Below are 22,909 nucleotides of genomic sequence, written 5' to 3'. Positions count from 1 at the left end.
TCCCTCTCAACTAAAGGCCTGTTTGGTTTGAGGGGAGGTAAGAGAGGGTGGGGTAAGAAAGAAGAATGGAGGTTTTATTCTCATTTTGTTTGGTTTGATTGAGAAAGAAGGAAGGAAGGATATTTAATGATCCCTTGTTTGGTTCAAGAAGGAGAGGGGAGGGATAGTAATAAGCAATTTATCATTTTACCCTTATATATTAGTTTATATTTTTTATTGATATATTATATAAATTAATTTACATCTTAATTTAAATTATATAATTTAATGAAAATTCAGTCTTATCATGTTAATATGTGCATTAAAAAATTGGTACATTAATTTTTTATTCTAATTAATATGATAATATATTTAAAATAATTAAATTAATAAATTTTATATGTTCTAAGAAAAATGAAATTTTATTCTCTTTAGGCTATCCTTTTTTCAGCTCTAAAATATATTTAATAAATAATATATTTATAAAAAACGTTTAATTTTATAATATTATAATTTTTTATTTAAATAAATTTTTATTTTTAATTAATTTTTTTATAATATATTTTTTAATTATAATAATTTATATTATTTATTTATTTACTTAGGATAATATATTTTTTATTTAAAATAAATATTATAATAATATATTTTATGGATAGTAGTGGAATATTAAAAAAACCATAAGAGTATGATGGTCCAAAATTTTAGCTCCTCTTCAAAAACTCCCAATTTGGAGGAGCTAAAATGGAGGGAAGGAGACATTTTGGCTTTCCTCCCTTCTAAAATTTTTAACCAAATGAGAGGAGGGACTCATTTTGCCTCCCCTTCAACCAAACAGACCCTAAATTGTATGCAAGCTAGTGTCATGATTAATACTTCTCTAGTTCTATTTATAATATACTTTTAGTACATTTTACACAGACCAATTAAAATCTTAAATTTCATTAATTCTCATTTAAAATATAATAACTTTTTAACTTTATCACTATTTAATATACATTATATTTCATATAAACAAAATCAACATAATAATAAATGAGAGGTAAAATTATATATTCATATAAAAAATTTTCTCAATATTTTATAAATAGAACTAAAAAATCTTTTTTTTTTATTTTATCCTATAAATATAATCAAAGAAGCATACATTTTTCCCCCTCTAGTCCTAGGTTAGCTCCTTTTTCAAAAACTCTAGAGGTTGAGCTTAGAAGACTCTTTTCAGTGGATAGACTCAACCACTTATGTTGATGGATTCCAAGAACATGAATACCGAACATTAAACGCGGGCAATTTTTTTTTTTTGTTAATGGGGATTCGAACACATATAATCATGAAATTCTTATTCACTTAATATAGTTGGATGAATATTATTTAATATTTTTAGGCATGTAGCTCTTAATAACATCTTTTATTAGCTGGTCAAAAAAAAACTTTTTTTATTAATACTTTTTATTGATATGGATTAACATTATTTATTATATCTAGGCATTTATCTTTTAATATTTTTTTAATTAATGCTCTTTACTTATGTTTATAATTACTCTTCTTCTACTCTTTATTTATACTCTACATATTTTTAATAACATTTTCTGTTTAGATGGGATTTTTGACTTCTTATTATTATTATTACTGTTGCTGCAGCATTTTTTTTAAAAAATAAAAACTGAAATCATTTACACAAATTACATAAATTGTGGGGAAAAAAACATAAATTATTAGAACACAAATTGACGGAAATTCTGGCGAAAATTGGTGAGCTCAATGAACGCTTCAACGGCAACATTTCCCGGACAAAAGGGTTCGTGCTACTCTCTGATCCCCTGAAATGCATGATTCCATCTTCTCCAAAAGGGTTGGCATTTTCTGATTTCTTCGAAATGTTATTTCTTTTTTGTCGCTGACTCTTCCACACACCCTTTCGTCTTCTCTTCATGCATCTCTCAATTAGGGTTCGAATTCTTTAGGGAAGATTTGGCTTATTTTTCCTCTTTTGATACATGGAAGTTTTGTTCCTTTTCTCTGGGGTTTCATTGTACTTCCCACAGATGTGTAATTGAAGCAGAAGCGACAGAAGAAGTTGGGGCGGTGTGCGATTGGGTCCTCAGGTGAAGATCTGAGGCTTTGAGTTATTAAAAATGAGCGCTTCTAGGTTCATAAAGTGCGTTACTGTTGGGGATGGAGCTGTGGGCAAAACGTGTTTGCTAATTTCCTATACTAGCAACACCTTCCCCACCGTGAGTTCTTTTTACCTTTTTGTTCCCTTCCATATGTCTGTTTCTCTTTGAAGTGGAATTTGGCTTTTAGGGCACTACAGTTATCGCCGGCTTTGTTAATAATATAAAATTTGGTGTTCTTACTGCTTTTTTGGTCTTCATCGGGGCAGATGTACTTTTGGGAAAATTTCCATATAGATCCATTAATCTTTGTTGTATTGCATAGCGCACCCTGGAGTTTTGAACCCCTTAGACTTTTGATTAAGGAATAAGGATGCTGGTAAAAACAAAAAAAAACAAAAAAAGACTTTTGATTAAGGAAAACGCCACACTTCTGTGCCAATGAAATTAAGACACAGAATAGCAGGTGCCAATGGGAGAGTAAACTGAAAATCGAAGATTTGTCTTTTTGTCCATCTATATTACTTCTCTTCTTTCTCAAAACAAAGTTGTTTTTTATTTTTTTTTTATAAATATGTTTTGGTTAAGATAGTTTCTTTCATATTAATAAATTAATATTGTCTACGTGATGATTTGTTTTTCCTTTTGGTGATATTTGATTTGAATTCCAGATCCCATCGTTTAATTATTGTGCGTGATGCTTGCTTGATCAGTAAAGATGTATCTCTCCATTTGTTTTTTGAATAAGTGGTCATTTTATTGCTTTTTGTGGATATAAAGTTTTGCTTTTATTTATATTTTTTGCGGTATTATTAATTTATTATAATTATTAAGATATAGATTTTGTTAACGACATATTGCTTGTTATTCTCTAAAATATTTGTAAATTAAATAATTACAAATTTTCTAATTTTGACTAGAAAATAAGAATAAGAACATATTGCTTGTTAACAACATATTGCTTGTTATCAAAATATTATGAACAAAATCTTTATCTCTAATGCCTACTTAGAGCCATATTATTGTTATTAACCACCCTGTGAGTAGGAATGAAAAAACAAGAATAATATATATATTTCCTATTATATTTATTTTAATACATATCTTTGAATTGATAATTTTGTCTAACTTCTAGCTAATAATTAAGTTGCAACCCCTAACACTGTGTTGTGGTTCCACCATTAAAGTGAATATATGATAGCAGAGTTAGAGGTCTGAAACATCTTCAAGATTTTGTTTCTTTTGTTTTCCCCCCATTTATTCAACGAAGCCTGGGATTGAGAACTAGAATTAATCGGTTTGTTGATTCTCTCCATTTGTTTTAGAGAAATCGTTTGGTAAAACATATTGAAGTGAAAATTTGTCATCTTCTCTCTTCTTTGTGGTAACGTGGATTCGTCCATCATTTTGATCTTGTGGTTAGAATAAAATTTAGGGGGATTTCAGAAAAACATATGATGCTTCTCAACTCCTTCAATGGATAAAAAGGATTATGTTTGGGCTTTGGAAGTTAACAATGAATTGATCACCGTTTGCTATATGGTTGGCCCATGAGGCTTTGTTTTGACAAACTATAATCTTTTCTATTTTGGGCAAATATGAACAGGCAATCATAGATGGAGTGTTATTTAGAGAAGTAAATGGACTAACGGTGGGGTTTTTTGAATGAATATTTTGCATTTTCTTTCTTTACATGTTGCAACTGCACTTAATTGTTATCTTATCCGGTGAAATGTCTGTAAGAACTGCAATTGATTTTATATTTGAAAGCTCATTGGAAAAGACAAAAAATTCTTATTTTATTTTCTCCCATGCCTTGTATTGGTATCAGGATTATGTGCCTACTGTTTTCGACAATTTCAGTGCAAATGTGGTTGTTAATGGAAGCACTGTCAATTTGGGTTTGTGGGATACTGCTGGTAATGTTTAGTAATTACCTTTATTTTTGTACACACTATGAAGGGAACAGTTCTTCTGGATTTACTGTGTTATTTTGTGGAACAGGACAAGAGGATTATAACAGATTAAGACCTTTGAGTTACCGTGGTGCCGATGTTTTCATATTGGCATTCTCTCTGATAAGCAAGGCCAGTTACGAAAATGTTTCCAAAAAGGTACTTTCATTATATGCCAAAGTTTATGCTTCTTGTAAACTACTTATGCTTTGGATGCATTTTATCTCCTTTGAATATAAGGTTTATAAATGACTGATAAGAAATAGTATACTGATTTTGATCCCCACTAATAAGTTATAATTACTGAAAGAATTCTGATACATGGTTAATGTGTTGGTTTCATTTCCAGTGGATCCCAGAGTTGAAGCACTATGCACCTGGTGTCCCAGTCGTTCTGGTTGGCACAAAAATTGGTAAGTTACTTGGGCCTGAATTGATTTTTCATTTCCTAATACCATATATTTATTAGTGGATTTACTTGAGTATATTAGTCAATTATGTGTTTAGCTTCTTGTTATGATGAGACTATATAACTTACAAGTTATGGAAAGTTTTATTAACACAGACATTTATGGCATCAATGATATTTTTGGTTTATAACCTTTTTATAATGTTCATTTTATCTGACTAATGAGTTGCTGAACAGGTTCTTTTTGTTTGCCGAAAAGGGCAAGGGTTCTTGTTGCCACTTATTTCCCTGTCTCTAGATGTGGATTATTATTATTATTATTATTATTATTATTATTATTATGTCCAAATAATCTGCCAGTTAGTTCATATGATGTTTTGATTTGTTGAGGGAACACGATTTGTCAAATTGCACTTGCAGTTTTCTTTGAGGATAACTGATAACAGGAGAGAGGTACTGGCAGAGTCGAAATCGCCTTTGAATTAGTATGCCAATAGCACGTTATCAAAGGATGCTTTCGCAGGATACATTCTAGCTTCTTACATTAATTCATAGCTCATTTGTCCACACTGAAATCTTGCTTTAACCTAAATGTGTGCTCTCTTGTAAAAGTTAAGGATGGTTCCAATTGAAATTTTTGGAGTTGAGGGAGAGCTGGCTATTGATTGCTGACCACTTTGCAATATTCACTTGCGGTGGCAATAGAAGTGGCAATGGATGTGAATGTGATAACACATGGTGGGTGTATTTGAGACATCTGATGGAGAATGTTAGTATGAATTAAGTAGAAAATGGATGAATCTTGGTGGTTTGTTGCCAACCCCAAGATTTTTGGTGAGGTTGCCCGGTTGAGTCGCTCCTGTGCCAAGTGATATAGATGGATATTGCCATTGTTAATTTGTAATTTGTAATGATGGCTCTACAGAACTGCTCTGTTTGGGTTATTCAAACTTCTCAGAAGCTTTTACATCTGCATCTCTCTTGATAGATACTGATGATTGAATAATTGCTTTCTAACCCTCGTATTTTCTAAGAATTTTTATAGTTTGGACTAGAGGTACAAATTGGACGATATGTTACGAGGTTCCTTTGATATTATCATACTTGCTGAAGTTTCAGCACCATCCTTTCAGTTGGGGTTTAGGACTATTGAGCTTCTTTTTCTTAGCGTTTCAGAAACATAGGGTACAGGAGTACTTAGCTTTGTTGCTTTCTTAGGGTTTCTTGCATGAAGCCCTGAAATAAATAGGTAAATGGCATTTCTTGAGCTTACCTCAAAAGAGAAATTATCTGAAATTAGTACTGTCTATTTTAATGAAATTCCTTAGTAGTCTGAGCATATTATAGTGATGATTTTCTCAACTGAGTCTTTTTGCTCTTTGATCTGTGATGAGGCAGACCTTCGGGATGATAAACAATTCTTCATAGACCATCCTGGTGCTGTACCCATCACCACAGCTCAGGTGAATGTAGCTCTCATGCTTCTACTATTGCAGCACTCTTTCCTTTCCCCTAAATTATATTTATTGCAGTGCTTTTAGGTAATTTCAAAGTTAAAGTAGTATCTAACACTTTGACGTTAATTTTCTATTGGCATCCAGCACCGTAATGTTATTTTTTTTGGGGTATTATAGTGCATTTAGTATCCCAAACCAGAACAAGATTAGGGCACCAGATGTAACTGGAAAATACAGTATCCTAATTTCAGTCCGATCTGACATTTGTAATTTTGTATCCTCCTTGAAGGGCGAAGAGCTTCGGAAGCTGATTAATGCACCTGCCTACATTGAGTGCAGTTCGAAAACACAGCAGGTACATACGTGGTTGAAATCAAGTTTTAAATTTTTTTTCAATATGTTAGTTCCAATAATATCTAGTTTTAAAAGGACTTCTGACCTTGATGGCAGAACGTGAAGGCAGTCTTTGATGAAGCCATAAAAGTTGTCCTTCAACCGCCGAAGGCGAAGAAAAAGAAGAGTAAAGGACAAAAGGGATGTTCAATATTGTGATTCGTTAGCTGTAAACATTTGAGAGCCCTCTGTTTCTATTTTTCTCTATATTACCCTCTCCTGCCTTCTTCATATTCTTCATTCGTTTTCTCTCTTGGAGGAGTTGAGTCCATGTGGGTGTTCATTGGTCTGACGTCTACTTTCTTATAATTATTTTGAACTCTTAATTGTCAAATTTGCATTTCATGGTTCCCCACCTTTTCCTTAGCCTTTCGTTTTGATATATGTATCCTCGTTAGATTAACAACCTTATTTGCTTATATTCGATTTATGGCTTAGTATATGATTGATTAAAGGGTTAACGTGCCATTTGACTAATCTTTAATTAAAGTTTACCATTACCGAGGACAGATTTTTAACTGCTTTCGGTGCTGAACTTGATGCTCTTGGGAACAGCGTCTGTGATGGTGTTTGCAAATTAACAAGGGGACCTTTGGGAGTAGTTAGTAACCTAGTTTAATGTCAAAGTAACTGAAAACATATTTATAAAATAATTAAGTTTTATGCAAACATGCATACATGCCCATATCCGGTATGTGTATTTTGTGTGCGTGCGTCTGTGGAACACTTCCAATGGGAGTTCGGTCAATTTGGTATTATCTTAATCTTTAACCTTCGTATCTTTTGTAAGAGTTTTGGAGATCGATCTTGTTACATGAAAAATTGATTTTGAATGCTTTTAAACAAAGAAGTTGGAATTGTATTTTTAAGAATAAAACGTGCGTGTGGAACGGTGCTAATGGGAGCTTACACGTTAACACATTATCCGTGGTGCGTTATGAGCTTTTTGAATATACTTCTATTTTTTGTACCAGCACATATATTTTCTACGAACTTTACATTGTACATAATGAGTTAAAATCCCAATTGTTTAGAAATTTCTCTTTTTGTAGCAGAATATTTACAGAATCCCCATGGATAGGATCAAATTTTATTTCATGATATTTACATTAGGATTCCTTTTTTTTTTCCCCCCTAAACAAGTGTCCGAGAGGACTACTCAATTTAACATGTCAAGTTCACTCCCAACTTCTCTAGAAAATGCTTAACGTTTTAATTATGTTACTTAATGCGTTAATGAGTTTGTTTTCACAGATATTTTTCCCTACTACCTCCAGTCCTAAATAGGAGGTTTAGCTGCTTGCTTAAATTGTTAGCCTCTACACTTCGTGCTAGCATGAGATGTTAACTAGCTAGCAATGCTTTTTGATGAAAGAATGGTACTTAGCAGCATGCGCTTCCATCAGAGTGTAAAAAACTTAAAATAAATTCGGGGGGGATGTGAAGCTGACGAAGCCTTGGTCAACCTCCATCGCTCTCTTAGCCAGGCAGTCAGCGGCCTGATTGATCTCTCTACTACGCCACTCAACACTCGCATCCCATTGTTTCTCCATCCATTCGTGAATACTTTCGAGAAGCTCTCTTTCTGGATGGTCCTCCATCCAACCATCTCTGATGAGTTCCACGAGTTCCATGCAATCTGTCTCCACCACCACTTTTTCCCACTTCATCTCCCAGGCTTGACGCAGACCCGTAAAAACTGCCCAGGCCTCAGCGTGGAAGCTACTCCCTCTGCCAATATGGAATAAAAAAACCAGAAAGAACATTGCCATTGTGGTCACGAGCTAGGCCTCCACACGCAGACAGATTCTTCGAGGGGTTGAAGGATCCGTCGACATTAAATTTAATGACCCCCACCGAGGGATGTTGCCACCTCACAGTACGGTGCATCTGTTGCTGAGACTCCCATAGCTTGAAGTCCGACTAAGACACGGCAGCTTGAACTTGAGCTAGGAGTTGACGAGGAGCCAGTGATTTACCATCGAAGACGCCCTCGTTTCTATTCAACCACAGCCTTCGACTCATGACACCGAACCAGATACACCACTTGGCACCCATGACACTGGTTGTTTGATTGATGTTCCACTCTAGCCAGGCTCTAACCTCCGAGAAGGACAAAAATTTATCATGAAGATCCCAGGGAACAAGCATCTTCCAACAAGCCACCGCTCTCTCACAATCCCTCAGGGCATGAAGGATGTCTTCCCTTTTACTAGTACAGAACAGGCATTTATCATCTTATTGTAGACCTCTAGCAGTGCGTAGCCTGTTGGTTAGTAAATGGCCTCTGGCACATATCCACAGGAAGGTTTTGCATCGTTGTGATACAGGGAGTTTCCACAATTTTTGCCAACTGAAACAAATAGGTGTCGGAGACTGGTTACACAGCATATGGCATGTAGATCTAATCGAGAACTCACCATTTGACGTCCCCCTCCATCTCAATGCATCAGTGTTCTCCTTGGGCACCGTAGGAAATGATCTCGCAATACTAGATATAACTGTACTCGGGAGGTAGCCAGTAAACTTGTTCCAATTCCACTCCCCTGAAGCCGTGGCATAGTCTGATACATAGTCATCCAGTAGGTTCTCCGGAATGCGATGGGCAGCATGGTTTAACAGTTTGTCATGGTAAGGTAACCAGTGGTCCCTCCAGAAGCGAACTTTAGCTCCGTCACCAAGTTTCCACTCTAACCCATTCATTGTTAACTCCCAAGATTGTTGAATTCCCCGCCAAGTTGGTGAAGCAATTCTCTTCTTACATACTTCAGGGATTAAATATCCACCACATTTACATTTTTCTCTCAAGAATTTAACCCACAAGGCATCCCTTCTCTTCAGGAGGCCCCAACCTAACTTCATCATGTATGCCTTATTCTGTTTGCGTGCACTACGTAGACCTAATCCACCCTCTTCTTTGCATCTGCAAATTTCATCCCAAGCTACAAGATGGATCTTCTTCGAGTTATTAGTACTGCCCCAAATGAAGCTCCTACATCGTTTATCAATCTCCTTAGCCGTATGCAGTGGAAGGGGCACTGTTTGCATAGTGTACTGTGGGATAGCAGCTACAACTGAAGATACGAGGGTATGCCTGGCTGCCATAGATAAAGTATTAGCCTTCCACCCCGTCAAGCGCCTATCCATTTTTTCAAGCACATATTTATAAGTCTCTTTAGTGACCTTTTGGTCATGCAACGGAGCCCCTAGATATTTCCCCAGGTCCGCTGTTTGAGTAAAGCCCAACAATTGGTTTATTTCCCTTCTACGATTATGATTGACGTTGTTCGAAAAGAAGATCCGTGACTTGGCTGGCCCTGTTGACATGAATTTAATGCGGTTGTATGTGTTTTTAAACCAGAAATGCAGTTTTTTTTTTTTGACCAGAAACCAGAAATGCAGTTAATGTTGAAAAACACTCTTTCAGAAAATAATATGTTGAAGCAGGAGATGAACTTTCCAAAATTATTAAAATGATTCAATTTTTTTTTATCTAAAAAGTACACATAACAATAAAGCCTACGATAAAATTTTTTTTTCCACTAGAACAATTTAAATCCCTCCCTACACAAGGGAGGGCACCCACACAGCTTCATACGCACACCTACCCACTTTGATCCTTATGATTGCCAGTAGATGTTATTACATTTTAGGGATTTGAAACTCATGGTTATTTATTAATTTTTCAGATTTTAATATAGGTATATTATGTTTCTTTCATGAATCAAGAGATTGGGAGTAAAATTTGTTTAAATAAATAAATAATTATTTTAGTTTTATTGTTGTCTTGTCTATTAAATATATGCATGCAATGCCTTGGATCTAGTGAGTCAGCGAATCCAACTCAACTAAATTTTTTTAAAACAAAAAAATATATGTATGTAAAAATTATTTTTACATGGAATGCATAATAGATATCCAATAGGGTTAATATTATATTTTTAGTTACTCAAATTTAACCTCATTTTGGCCTCTAAAATTTGAAACCAGTAATTTTAATTTTTGAAAAAGATCAAATTTTAGGTATGAAAATTAAAATTACATCAAATTTCATGAACTAAAATCAAAATGAGGTCAAATTTTAGAAACTAAAAATAATATTAACTCTATTCAATATATAATAGATAGATGCAATAATTCAATTCACACCTCGCCAAAAAAAGGGGATAATTCTATAAAAAAGAACATGGAAATTACTAAATTTTAAATCAAGATTTTTGATAAAAATGTGTTGTTATTTATAAGTGAAGTGTAGTCAAAACTATTGAAATGCAGAAAATAATCTGATTTAAAATTTAATAATTTATACGTAATTTTTTTGAGAAAATTTCAAAAAAAGAACCATGAAATTAGTATTTTTCAATTTAGGCACCAAGCATTTAAAAATGACATAAGAAAGCAAACTCATATTGGTATTTTGAAATTCAAAAACAATGACAAAAATGCTACTTTTTTTTTAGAAAAAAAGATTTCGTCCTCTTGCTAGAAACCACGATTGGTACCAGCCATCAATGGCGTTGTGGGTGCTGGCAAGATTTTTCCTTTTTCTTTTTTTGGCCAAAGGGGGGAAGTTTGTGAGGAAAGTAGTGGGGTGGGATCAAATCCCCCCACCAAATGGTCATTTGTCCAATAAAAAAGGAATTATGAGTTTATGACCATCATTACTAATAGATTTTTAACATAGTAATGCAAAAAGCATACTAGTTAATTTTTTCACTTTGACTTTAATTCGTAACAATCATTTATTTGAAAATAATAAGTTTAAATTTGAGATTAACAACACATTTTTTTTCATGATATATAACATATGAAGTAACATGTAAATCAATTAAAATAACAACAATTCATCTGAAAATAATTAAGTTCTAATCGTGAAATTATAAGCTTGAATTTGGAATTAACAATACGTTTTTTGTGGTGCATAACATGTAAATCAATTAAAAATGATATAACTAGTATAATTAAGTTAAATAATTATAAATTAAATAATTAAATTATTTAACATATGAAATAACATGTGAATCAACTAAAAATGACAACAAATCATTTGAGAATAGTTAAGTCTTGATCGTGAAATGATAGGTTTGAATTTGGGATTAACAACACATTTTTTGTGATACATAATATGTAAATCAATTAAAAATAATATAACTAGTATAATTAAGTTAAATAATTATAAATTAAATAATTAAAAATTATATTATAAATTAAAGTACTTTTTATAAAATAATCCAAGATAACACAATCAACTTACTGGAATCCAAGATTAAATTTAAAATATAATTTTTAATTATACTAGTTATATTATTTGTAATTTATAAAAAATATTTTACAATGAAGATTTATTATTTCCTGATGAATTGTCATATTTAATTAATTCAAATATTGTGTATTATGAAAAAACGTGTTATAAATTTCAAATTCAGAGTTGTCACTTCATAATTTGATAAATTTTTGTTACAAATGGAAGTCAAAGTAAATGAGCTACCTTATATACGCACACAATTTTTGCATTGTAACATTAATAATCCATCAGTGGCCTAATGATTTTTTTTTTTGTTGGTCCAAATAATTATTTGGCGGGCGGATCAAATCTTACTTCCAGCACTTTCCCCGCAAAAATTTTTCTCGTTTGCTAAAAAAAAATCCCCCCAGGCAACCACCTCCACCATGTCGATGATCGACGCCAGCATGGTCTCTATTGCGGGGTGGATATTTTTATTTTAAAAAAAAGTAATATTTTTATCATTTTACTTAAATTCTAAAATGTTAATTTATTAACTTTTTTTTCCCTTGGCATTTTGAAGTGTTAACCATGTCAAGTAGAAAATGCTAATTTCAAGAATTCTTCCTTCCTTTTCTGTATTTTTATTTTTTAAAGAAAGCAGAATTCGTTGCCCCGCGGAGCAGCAATGACCAGCATAACCATATTCAGGTAAATAATATTTTTGCACGTTCAAAAGAAAAACAAAATTGTTCGTCCGAACGTGAATCCCAAGCGGACTCCAAACGCGCACTCAGCGAAGTCAGCAATCCTGAGTCGAAGCATTTCAAGACTTCGATAGGGTGTGGGTGCTCTGTAGATTAACCATCGCCAAAGTCACTGCTTGAGACTTCGATAGAAGAAATGATGTTGGATGGTACTGAAGACGAGGAAAAATTCCTCGCCGCCGGAATCGCTGGCCTCCAACAGAATGCCTTCTACATGCATCGTGCTTTGGTAACTCGATCAAAACCTAATACGTGCGGATTTGCTGTCTGAAATCCAATCATGGTCAATTTTCTTAATTCTGTCTGGGATTTGTCTCAGGACTCGAACAATCTCAGGGATGCTTTGAAATATTCAGCTCAGATGCTCTCTGAGCTTCGGACTTCCAAACTTTCCCCTCATAAGTACTATGAACTCTGTAAGTTCACCCTTCGTTAGATCCACACTGTTTTTTGTTTCTTATGTGTGTTAGATCTTGAAACTGTTTTATGTTGATTCCTTTTCAATGCCTATTGAAATACGAAGCTGCAACTATTTTAGTGTTTAACTGTTTTATGAATTGGATGTTTTTGTGTGCTTTAGACATGCGGGCCTTTGATCAATTAAGGAGGCTTGAGATCTTCTTCCAGGAAGAGACTCGTCGTGGATGCTCCATAATTGATCTCTATGAACTTGTTCAGCATGCTGGCAACATTTTGCCTCGCTTGTAAGTCATTCCTAAATCCTGTATGATTTCACTAAAAATTTGTAGTAGTTTCTTTTTGTGCATATCTATAGTTCCTTAAATTTTGTCCTCTACAATGTTGTCCTGATGTCAAGTTGCATCGTTTCTTTGGCTCATTTATTTTCTTATGCTTTCCTCTGACATTTATTTGAAAGTTCTGAAGCAGAGAAATTTGCTGTATAAAGTTTTGATGATTCAAAAGTTGCTTTAACATTTTATCCAAATATTGATTTCAATGATCAGGTATCTCCTCTGTACCGTAGGATCTGTTTACATTAAATCCAAGGAAGCTCCTGCTAAGGATGTTCTTAAGGATCTTGTCGAAATGTGCCGTGGCATACAGAACCCTGTTCGTGGACTCTTCCTTCGAAGTTACCTTTCCCAAATTAGTAGGGATAAATTGCCTGATATTGGTTCTGAATATGAAGGGTAAGCAAGCAAAATTTCCCCCTACTTCTATGCTTTTCGCGGGACCAATCCTGTATGATTCTGCTAGACCACAAGATATAATGAGCTGACTCATCAGTTATAAACATTGGGAGTATAGTCACCTGTTCCATTTTTCTTGTCTCCTTAAATTCTTTCAGTCAAACCTAATCTAAATTCCATTGACACTAATTTATACCTAATCTACTTTTTTCTTTTTCTTTTATTTTCTTTTGTCAAATGCATGGTGCGAATTACTGGTTGTTCCTCATCTCCTTGCTCGCCCGCCCTCATTTTTTGTTTCATCCTATTTCTAGCTTTCCTTTTCTTCATCCTCTCTCACTCCACCATTCAATGAGATTCTATGTTTGTCTTCATTGAGGGGCAGAACCTACTTATTAATTTTAAGCTGCATCTTTTGAGATTGAATTTGATATGTAAAATGTATGTCCTGACATCTGCAGGGATTCAGACACTGTAACAGATGCTGTAGAGTTTGTACTTCAAAATTTCACTGAGATGAACAAACTTTGGGTGCGGATGCAACACCAGGTGGGTTAAGTTATCTGTGCATTTTTATAGCTCATGTTTAGACATGGATGGAGTCGCAATAGTTGCATGTCAAGAGGGTAAAATATATCATGAGGGCATGATTTCTGGTCATGCAGGTGTAGTTATGCATATGAGTCATTCATACTCTTAGCTGACCCTGAGTTGAGGCTTGCTGTCGGGCTTTCTGGTCTGCAGGGGCCTGCCCGGGATAAGGAGAGACGGGAGAAAGAAAGGAGTGAGCTGCGTGATCTTGTAATATCTGAAGCCTATACCTGGTTCACTTTGCTGCAATGAGATTGTATACATTACCAAATGCTTATAGAAGGCTTGCATCTTGCTTTTTTATCCATGATCTGTTATTAGGTGGGAAAGAATCTACATGTACTCAGTCAGATAGAGGGTGTTGATCTTGAAATGTACAAAGATATTGTGCTTCCCAGAGTACTAGAGCAGGTCTGATCTGTTATTTCGTTATTTCCATTTCTAAATGCAGGGATGTCTACTTTTTGACCAGCATACTTTATGTTGAACAGGTGGTAAATTGTAAAGACGAGATAGCCCAGTTTTACTTGATGGATTGCATAATTCAAGTCTTCCCTGATGTGTATCACTTGCAAACTCTAGATATATTGTTGGGTGCTTGCCCTCAGCTTCAGGTTAGTGACATTGCACTTCTTTTTATAACTTCTTTGGACCTTGGTGCACTCTTTTCTTGCAATTCATTTTTGTCTGTGTGAAGGGGGAAGAGATACAACAATAAGAAAATTATGGCTAAACAAGCCTGGAAAATGGAGAAATGGGGGGGAAAAAGGAACCGTAATCACCAAATTCTTACTGGCCCATCACTGACACTTGGTCCCCATATATATTCCCCCCTGATGGCTTAACTTTCACTCTCTTACACTCACATTTCACACCTCATAAACCATATCACTTAAACTTGGCCTATCTATTGTGAGCCCATCATGCACTTTTTGGGGGCCTTAAACTATTTCATAAATTTTCTTTAGCTTTAAATCCATAATTTTGGAATTTGAGTGTGGGCTGAATTGTATCTCTCCAACATTGATCATTGAGAGTCCGTTTTTCTGATAAAACGGATTAAGAGAAGAGTCTTAAAGTGAAGCCCTTTTCATTTGCAATAAAAGGAGGCTTCCGTTGCATGCTTGATGTGCTTATTGTGAATCAAGTTCCAGTGTTGATGCATTTTGCACTATGTTCTATTGTAGAGATTCATTGACTGCATTTTACTGATGCATTTTATAGAATTACTTAGAGGTAAAATACATTAGCCTCTGCTTCAATTGGAGTGCTATTATGTCACTTCTCTTGGGCCACAAAAGCATCATGAACGTCTTTTTCTCTTGGCTACTTTTGTTTGTAACCTCCTTTATATGAGGATGATATTCATCAGTCATTTCCCCGTAGTTTAATTGATTGATTAACGGAAGCAAAAGATTGGCAGAAGCTATTGCCCTCACTTTCCTGAACTATATGAACCCATCAATTGAATGGAGCCGTTGCTATGTTATGCTGCAGATTTAGTAGGTATTGTTACTCAGTTTCTTTTTGTGTGTTGTGTTTACTGTATTTCACAGCCATCTGTGGACGTCAAGATTGTGCTCTCCCAATTGATGGAAAGGCTTTCAAACTATGCGGCTTCAAGTGCGGAGGTGTTACCAGAGTTTTTGCAAGTAGAAGCTTTTTCAAAGTTCAGCAGTGCCATTAGCAAGGTAAATCAAGGATATTATTATGCATGAATTTTCCATTGTGTAATGTTGAATAGAAAAGTATCTGCAGGACTGCAATGGATTATCTGATTTTGAAACTTTGAAATTTTACCGGAGACTGCCCAGAGACTGGTTGATAGAATCTTTGTAGATATTATGCTTGCTTCTTTCCCTGTATTCAGTTAAGAGATGAGGTCAAGGTCCTTACTGATCTGTATAATCTAAAAGAAAAATACATTTTATTATTATTATTTTTTGGTTGGAAGAAATACAGTAATGTTGCATACTGTGTATTTTGAGATCTGTTCATATGAATCTCTATGCATCAGAGAGAGTGGTTTTTCACACTTTTAGGAGCAGTAAGTGTTTGAATGCTATTTGTCTAATTTTCTCCTTTCTTTGGTACGTTTATCATTGATTTTTCCTTTTATAATATTTATTTGCGTTGGGTTAAGTACTGTCGTTGTCATTCTCATTGCTGTATGAATATGTTGTCTTTCTTCGATGCGTTTAATATAGATATAGATGCTCCCTTTGAGATCTGAGAAGAAAAGGTTCCACATTCATGTTAATTTGTATTTTTTACTATATTTTGTTCGTAGAATGTGACAAATCTTCATGGTTGTGCAGGTGATAGAAGCTCAGCCTGACATGCCCACTGTTGGAGTTGTAACCCTATATTCTTCTCTTCTGACCTTCACACTTCATGTCCACTCTGACCGACTTGATTATGCAGATCAAGTTCTGGTATATATCTAATGAAGCTGCTTGGGCACATTTGTGTCAACTGGTTTCTTCGTATGATTTGTTTAGTTGTAAATGAACTATCAAGGATAAGTTCATCATTCCTTTTCTTTCGAGGGAACATTATCTGGCTTAGGCCTTATATGCCAGAAAAAGTGATATTGCAGTTTATGCTTGTGCTTTGAAAAGGGAGCAACTTGTTCAATTCCAGCTAAGTCTGCGTCCTTCCTTTGTGCTTGTCTTGACAGGGGGCATGTGTGAAAAAACTCTCTGGCAAAGGGAAGATTGAGGACAGCAGGGCAACAAAGCAGATTGTTGCTCTTTTAAGTGCTCCACTGGAGAAATATAATGATATTGTGACTGCCTTGAAGCTTTCAAATTATCCTCGTGTCATGGAATACCTTGATATTCCTACAAATAAGGTCATGGCCGGTGTTATTATTCAAAGCATGATGAAAAACAGGACACGCATTTCTACTTCAGACAAGGTATGCACTATCATAATTCTACTCTGTTTGAGATTCCTACTAATGTGGCCTATTTCTTTTCTAGGTTGAAGCATTGTTTGAACTGATCAAGGGGCTTCTTAAAGATTCTGATGGAACTCCTACTGATGAGGTTGTTGCAACTCACTGCTAGCTGTGAAATCTTTTTAACGCCGTTTATTTTTACTTCTTCTACATGCCACTTTTGAAGTCATCTATTTAAATGTAATTTAAATTTAATCTATTAGGAGTTGGACAAGTTATCTTAATCTATTTGATCATCTCTCTTTTTAAAATTTTCCATCAGTTGGATGAAGATGATTTCCAAGAGGAGCAGAATTCTGTTGCACGGTTGATCCAGATGCTTTATAATGAGGAACCGGAAGACATGTTTAAGGTATCATAGTTAATGATGATGGATTGAAGAAACACATCATATATTCCTCTGCAACTTGTCTTCCTAATGGCTGTTTACAGTTTCAAAACTTCCAATTTTTAATATTGGTGTTTGTAGAACTCAAATTGTATTTCTTAAATATGCAGAGGCTGCCAAGACAATAGAAAGAAGAGGGTAGTGATAAATCAGCTACACCAGATCCTAATTTTTCTAGGAAATGAAAGGAAATAAAAGTGATTTATTAGAACTCCAAAACATCAGGGATATTATGAATGAAGTAAGACAGACTAATTCTAGAAACCCTAATGGGAGGCCCAAGTCGTTCTCCGACAGCATTTATGTGCTGTTGCTATGTTCCCCCCCCCCCCCTTTTTCTTTTCACTTGTGACTTTTGCCCTGGCAATTTTGAATAGATCCTAATGTCTCAAGTATTATAATGCTGTGGATACGGGGTCAGAATAAACTGATCTTTTGCACTTTAGCAATGTTTAACTAAATCATAACTTGTCATGGCTGGGAAGAATATGAGATTGACTGTGCCCTGAGTGATTCAAACTCAAGTTCTATGATCTTTCATATGATGTCTGTAACTGCATAATAATTGCTGCAAATTGCAAAGTTTACTTACTCTATTATGAGGGTTGTTTTGTTTGTTAATTTAATTCTTTCATTGATTTATGTCATGACACTGAATTGCAGATTATAGATACTGTGAGGAAGCACATACTAACTGGAGGACCAAAACGTCTACCTTTTACTGTTCCACCTCTTGTCTTCTCTTCTCTAAAGGTTCTGCTAATAATTTCAAATGTTTCTCGTAGTACTTATGATGTGGTTACCTGCATTTATTGAATAGTGCTTGATCCAATTTCCTCACCTATTAGAATATTGGTTGTATGTGAAGAAAGATAATCATCACAGCCACACTCCTGAAGTGTAAGGTGGTTCATTAATCCTTGCTCTTCCCCAAGAGTGTGATCTGCTGGATGCTCACAATAGTATCATAACTTCAAGCTCAAGTCATATTGCTTGGATTTTAAATACTGTGATTATAATACTGGATTGACCTTTGTAGTTATGAATTGATTAAGAATATAGGTTCAGTGCTGTGCTATTAGTGCTTCAGTTGTCTAACAAATACTGCTGTGTATAATTGATTTGTATCTAACCTGTTTGACAACTCTGATAATGGGTGAAACTACGATTGTCTGTGGGCAGCAGCCACTTGCCAGTATGAGATAGTCATTTGACATCTGAAACCTTTTATGGTTTTACCAATTTATCTGAGATGTTAAACGGGTTATCAGTCAAACACCATCACAGGTTACTCTCTTAACATCTGAAAGCATGTTGAGAGATTTTTAAACCTTCAATGCACCCCCATCGCGCCCAAATGAATTTAATTTTGCCATTAGATACTGTATCAAAACTAGACCAAAATATCAGGATGTTCAATTCTTGTATTATCTCAATCATGCTATAAAGATTCTAGAGCTGCAGCAATTCTACTTTTAATACTATTATTCTTGCAAATAGGCGCATTTATTTATTGTTTCCATGGTACAATCTACAGTTGGTCAGGCAGTTGCAAGGTCAAGATGAAAATCCTTTTGGAGATGATACAGCTACAACACCAAAGAAAATTTTTCAGCTTTTGAATCAGGTGATGCTGATTGCTGAGTCTTTTGACATTTTCTGACTATTCAAACTCACATTGTTTCTTTGCTTTTGATTCAATTTAAATGCAAAGAAGTTTTTAAGATATGCCGGTGTGTCTATACTTGGATGATATATTTTTTTTCCCCCCTGTTCTTCAGACAATTGAAACTCTCTCAGCTGTTCCTGCACCAGAACTGGCTCTGCGGTTGTACTTGTTATGTGCTGAGGTGCTGAAACTGTTCCATTAAGTGCCTCAAAACAATTATTTGCTTCATAATGTTTTTGCTGACTATTGTATTTCTTTTCGATCAGGCTGCAAATGACTCTGATTTAGAGCCTGTTGCATACGAATTTTTCACTCAAGCTTATATTTTGTATGAAGAAGAAATTTCTGTAAGTTGCATGGTCATGTCTAGCTGTCCCACACAACTTGCTTCCTCCTTCACCTCCAGTCTTTCTTTTAATGGGTGTTGAAAATTAGGTTTGATGTTGGACGAGGAAGCTTTCTGACGGTGACAATTTGTGCTGACCATCCTCATTTTTATATTTGTGTGGCTATACCAGGATTCCAGATCACAGATTACTGCTTTGCATTTAATAATAGGAACTCTCCAAAGGATGCATGTCTTTGGTGTTGAGAATAGGGATACGCTAACTCACAAGGCCACAGGGGTGATTATTGAGTTCGTTTTTTAAAATATAATTCTCGCAAATATTTTCTTCTAAAATCTCATGGGGTCTAAATTCATTGGATAGTATTCGGCAAAGCTGTTGAAGAAGCCAGATCAATGCAGAGCTGTTTATGCATGCTCACATCTGTTTTGGGTTGACGATCATGACGACTTGAAAGATGGAGAGAGGTTGGTTTCCATATGACATTATGAGTTCCAAGATTCCTGAGAAACGGTGAAATCTTTTATATTTGTGTCTCTGGTGTCTTGAGGTTGAGGTATTTCCAAATTGCATATTTCAACGGAAACTGTTCATAATAAATTTTACTATTTACATATCCTCATATCATTGTAAACACTCCATTTAATACTTGTGCGGTTGCCTCACGTGAGTAAGAATGATTTTCTTTGTTACTATTATGCTATCCCTTTTTCTTTTCTCTTTTATTTGTCAATATCTGGGGAGGCAGATTAAATGCAGATAGGGAATGTTCAAAGTTTGAAATAATAATGGGTATTTATTTGTTTATTAATTTTCTCTTAAATTACTCTTGCTTTTGGTTGTTTTCTCATTATTATTATTTTGAACCAGAGTTCTGTTATGCCTCAAGCGGGCTTTAAGAATTGCAAATGCTGCCCAACAAATGTCAAATGCAGCACGAGGTAGCACTGGATCAGTTATGCTTTTCATTGAGATACTGAACAAGTAAGAGTGGCAACCACAACCTTAATTCAAAATTTCAACTTTAGTGGAAAATAAAATAATCATGCCCTTTTGGTTTGCAAGGTACCTATACTTCTTTGAGAAGGGAAACCCACAAGTCAACGTTGCTGCTATCCAAGGCCTAATTGAGCTAATCATGACCGAAATGCAAAGTGACACCACAACCGCCGATCCAGCTGCAGATGCTTTCCTTGCGAGCACACTGCGATATATTCAGTTTCAGAAACAAAAAGGTGGTGTGGTTGGAGAGAAGTATGAGCCCATCAAGGTTTGACCACATTGTTTCAGACATTAAGCTGTTTTTGGGCCTTGATTCCATTTACTGTTTGTTTCTATTGCTCCCTTCTGAGTTTCAACCGAGGGTGAGAGAGTTTGTCCTGCTCATGTTTGACAACTAGATTCATTTACTCCGAGTAATTAGGAAAAAGGATGTAATATTGGTTTCACAATGTAAGTTTTGTTTTCCCCTACTTTAATACCAATGAAGAGTATTTGTTCTTGTAGTACCGTTTTTTAGAACATCGTGCACAATTGTGGATTTATGGTGTATAGACATTTTCACTGTTTTACCTTTTATGAAAACTTCTCCAAGTATTAAAGGTGGAAGGTGCCCTGGAGGCATGAGATGTCCAAAATGCCTTAGGCAATATGAGAAAAGATATGCAGTATACAAAAATAATGCATGTAACTTGAAGTAATATCATCCATATATACGTGTAAAACAACAAGAAACCGCTGATGCGCATTTTCTGTTAATTTTCGAGTGTGCGCATCATGCGGGGCTAGTACTGGTTTGACATAATAATATTGAAAAAGGAGCAGCATGTTAAAGGTTGGGTTAGACTGTTTGAATTGTGTTGTGGTTTCTAAACTTATAAGCTGATTACTCGATATGAGTAAAACTTGTTCATTACTTTTGAAGAGGCTTTGGTAAGGTTCTAGCTTCAATGAGACGCCAAGAAGTTCCACCGCCTTGCCTCAGAGCTTATCAAGGATCATGACAGGAGTTTTAAGCTGGATTTTGTATTTTTATTTTTATTTTTTTGGGTGTCCTTTGAATATTAAAACGGCGTGTTGGTGATGTGGAAAAGGTATTACTGTTAGTTTAACTGATATGGCACATTCAGCGCATCCCCCTCACCATCCAAAATGAACTATTCCTCTTCCTCAGCCAGCTTGTCTGCAGATCAAGTTTGGAGCCAATATCAGTGGGCCACCGTCGATTAGCTGCAAAATGCCTTCTTCAAATAAATTCATCGCTTTGGCCAAAAAAAAAAAAAAATTCATCCACCTCATCTGAGATTTTATCTTTCAATCGCCTTCCCTTGATGATGGCAATAGGATCTGTGGTTTTTGATCTGCAGAATTGTGTTTATGGTTTCTAGAATTTGTTTTTTTCCATTTATGCTCCCGCCCCCCTCCCTTGGAGGGGGGGGGGGGGTTGATCACAGCAGATGCAGACTTGCTCCGATTGAATGGGAATGCAGAGGGTGGCGCTCATAGGAGATGAGAGTGCTGCAGTCAGGAAGTAGCTAGTGAAGCCGGGGGCCAAGTCGTTTTTAAAATAATTCAAATCAAGTAGATGACAGGTCAACTGGCAGTCATGGGTAAAGAGCCACAATAGCATAAGTGGGTAAAAAAAAATTCAATGGTCAAAATCAACTTTTCTAATGAGTTGGTGACATTACTATGTTTTTGTTATACTTTCAGAACTGTTTCTGAATTATTATTTTTTTTAATACCTAAGTGACGACATTCAAGGCAAAATTAGACCTTAATTCTCTATCTGTGTATATGTAATTAAATATGTAATGCCAATGAGGATATTTGTTGATGATTCGAAAGGCTCTAATACTAATATTATAGCCTTATTTAAATCATTAATAATATATCCATTAGTTGCATATGCGTGTCTTAATTGTATGTATGCACACACTATACACTAACAATAGAGGTTATCTTGTTGATTTCAAAGGCTCTAATCAAGTATCTACATTTCAACACCACCTTAGAGACAATGGGATAGTCCACCAAACTTCTTGTGACTACCGAGTGCAAAAATAGACACATCCTAGAGGTTACCTGATCACTTATGTTCACTCATAATGTTCCTAAACAACATTGGGAAGAAGCTGTTCTCACTGCTGTACACCTGATAAATAGACTCTCTTCTAAAACTCTTAACTTTCAATCCCCAATGAGTCTCCTCAAAAAATCCTACCTTACAAATTTACTAACCTCTTACCTCCCTTTTAGAGTTTTTGGGTGCACTCTCTATATTTACCATAAGCATGGGGCCAAATTTGATCCTAGAGCTCTTAAATGCATCTTTCTCGGCTATTCATCCACCCAAAGAAGGTACAAATGCTACTCACCAGTTTTGCAAAATTTTTTTGTTACAATGGATGCAAAGTTTGTTGAAAACCAAGCCTACTATCCTAGTTTCCCATTCAGAGGGAGAGTTTCAGAAATCCTTTGATAAAGCACCTATACCTAATATT

The 22,909-nt window shown here is 35.2% G+C and overlaps 2 protein-coding genes across 7 annotated transcripts; both read left to right on the top strand.

Moving 5' to 3' along the window:
- Window positions 1–1,685: 1,685 nt before the first annotated feature.
- LOC114760821 (rac-like GTP-binding protein RHO1) lies at window positions 1,686–6,633 on the top strand. 6 transcript variants are annotated; one of them, XM_028950109.1, is made up of 8 exons: window positions 1,686–1,777; window positions 2,042–2,213; window positions 3,925–4,012; window positions 4,098–4,207; window positions 4,398–4,461; window positions 5,856–5,920; window positions 6,204–6,269; window positions 6,365–6,633. In XM_028950109.1, exons 2-8 carry the CDS (start codon window positions 2,115–2,117, stop codon window positions 6,464–6,466), a joined length of 594 nt encoding a protein of 197 aa, XP_028805942.1. In that variant the 5' UTR covers window positions 1,686–1,777; window positions 2,042–2,114; the 3' UTR covers window positions 6,467–6,633. The 6 variants fall into 6 exon arrangements, with proteins under 6 accessions (XP_028805942.1, XP_028805940.1, XP_028805945.1 ...); XM_028950107.1 differs by having other exon boundaries at window positions 1,717–1,831; XM_028950112.1 differs by having other exon boundaries at window positions 1,717–1,831; window positions 2,039–2,213.
- A 5,643-nt stretch (window positions 6,634–12,276) lies between these two features.
- Window positions 12,277–21,010, top strand: LOC114760823 (vacuolar protein sorting-associated protein 35A). Its single transcript, XM_028950114.1, has 21 exons — window positions 12,277–12,527; window positions 12,618–12,714; window positions 12,879–13,002; window positions 13,264–13,449; window positions 13,911–13,998; window positions 14,194–14,250; window positions 14,362–14,451; window positions 14,532–14,654; window positions 15,597–15,731; window positions 16,359–16,475; window positions 16,721–16,960; window positions 17,025–17,090; window positions 17,265–17,354; window positions 18,054–18,143; window positions 18,928–19,017; window positions 19,172–19,240; window positions 19,326–19,406; window positions 19,578–19,685; window positions 19,770–19,873; window positions 20,277–20,390; window positions 20,472–21,010. The coding sequence occupies exons 1-21, from the start codon at window positions 12,435–12,437 to the stop codon at window positions 20,680–20,682; spliced, it is 2,373 nt and encodes a 790-aa protein (XP_028805947.1). The 5' UTR covers window positions 12,277–12,434; the 3' UTR covers window positions 20,683–21,010.
- Window positions 21,011–22,909: the final 1,899 nt, after the last annotated feature.

Source organism: Neltuma alba, unplaced genomic scaffold (genome assembly GCF_004799145.2).
Source record: "Neltuma alba isolate B1F8T4 unplaced genomic scaffold, ASM479914v2 tig00011023_pilon, whole genome shotgun sequence".
NCBI lineage: Eukaryota > Viridiplantae > Streptophyta > Magnoliopsida > Fabales > Fabaceae > Neltuma > Neltuma alba.
Note: the sequence above shows the minus strand (reverse complement) of the source record. Positions and strands in the feature narration are given on the sequence as shown.

Coding starts and splice junctions, on each gene's coding strand:
- LOC114760823 (XM_028950114.1), top strand. CDS start 12,435: ATGATGTTGGATGGTACTGAAGACGAGGAAAAATTCCTCGCCGCCGGA. Junction 13,999..14,193: donor GGGTGCGGATGCAACACCAG/GTGGGTTAAGTT, acceptor TCTGGTCTGCAG/GGGCCTGCCCGGGATAAGGA. Junction 20,391..20,471: donor TTCATTGAGATACTGAACAA/GTAAGAGTGGCA, acceptor TTGGTTTGCAAG/GTACCTATACTTCTTTGAGA.
- LOC114760821 (XM_028950109.1), top strand. CDS start 2,115: ATGAGCGCTTCTAGGTTCATAAAGTGCGTTACTGTTGGGGATGGAGCT. Junction 5,921..6,203: donor TACCCATCACCACAGCTCAG/GTGAATGTAGCT, acceptor TCCTCCTTGAAG/GGCGAAGAGCTTCGGAAGCT. Junction 6,270..6,364: donor GCAGTTCGAAAACACAGCAG/GTACATACGTGG, acceptor CCTTGATGGCAG/AACGTGAAGGCAGTCTTTGA.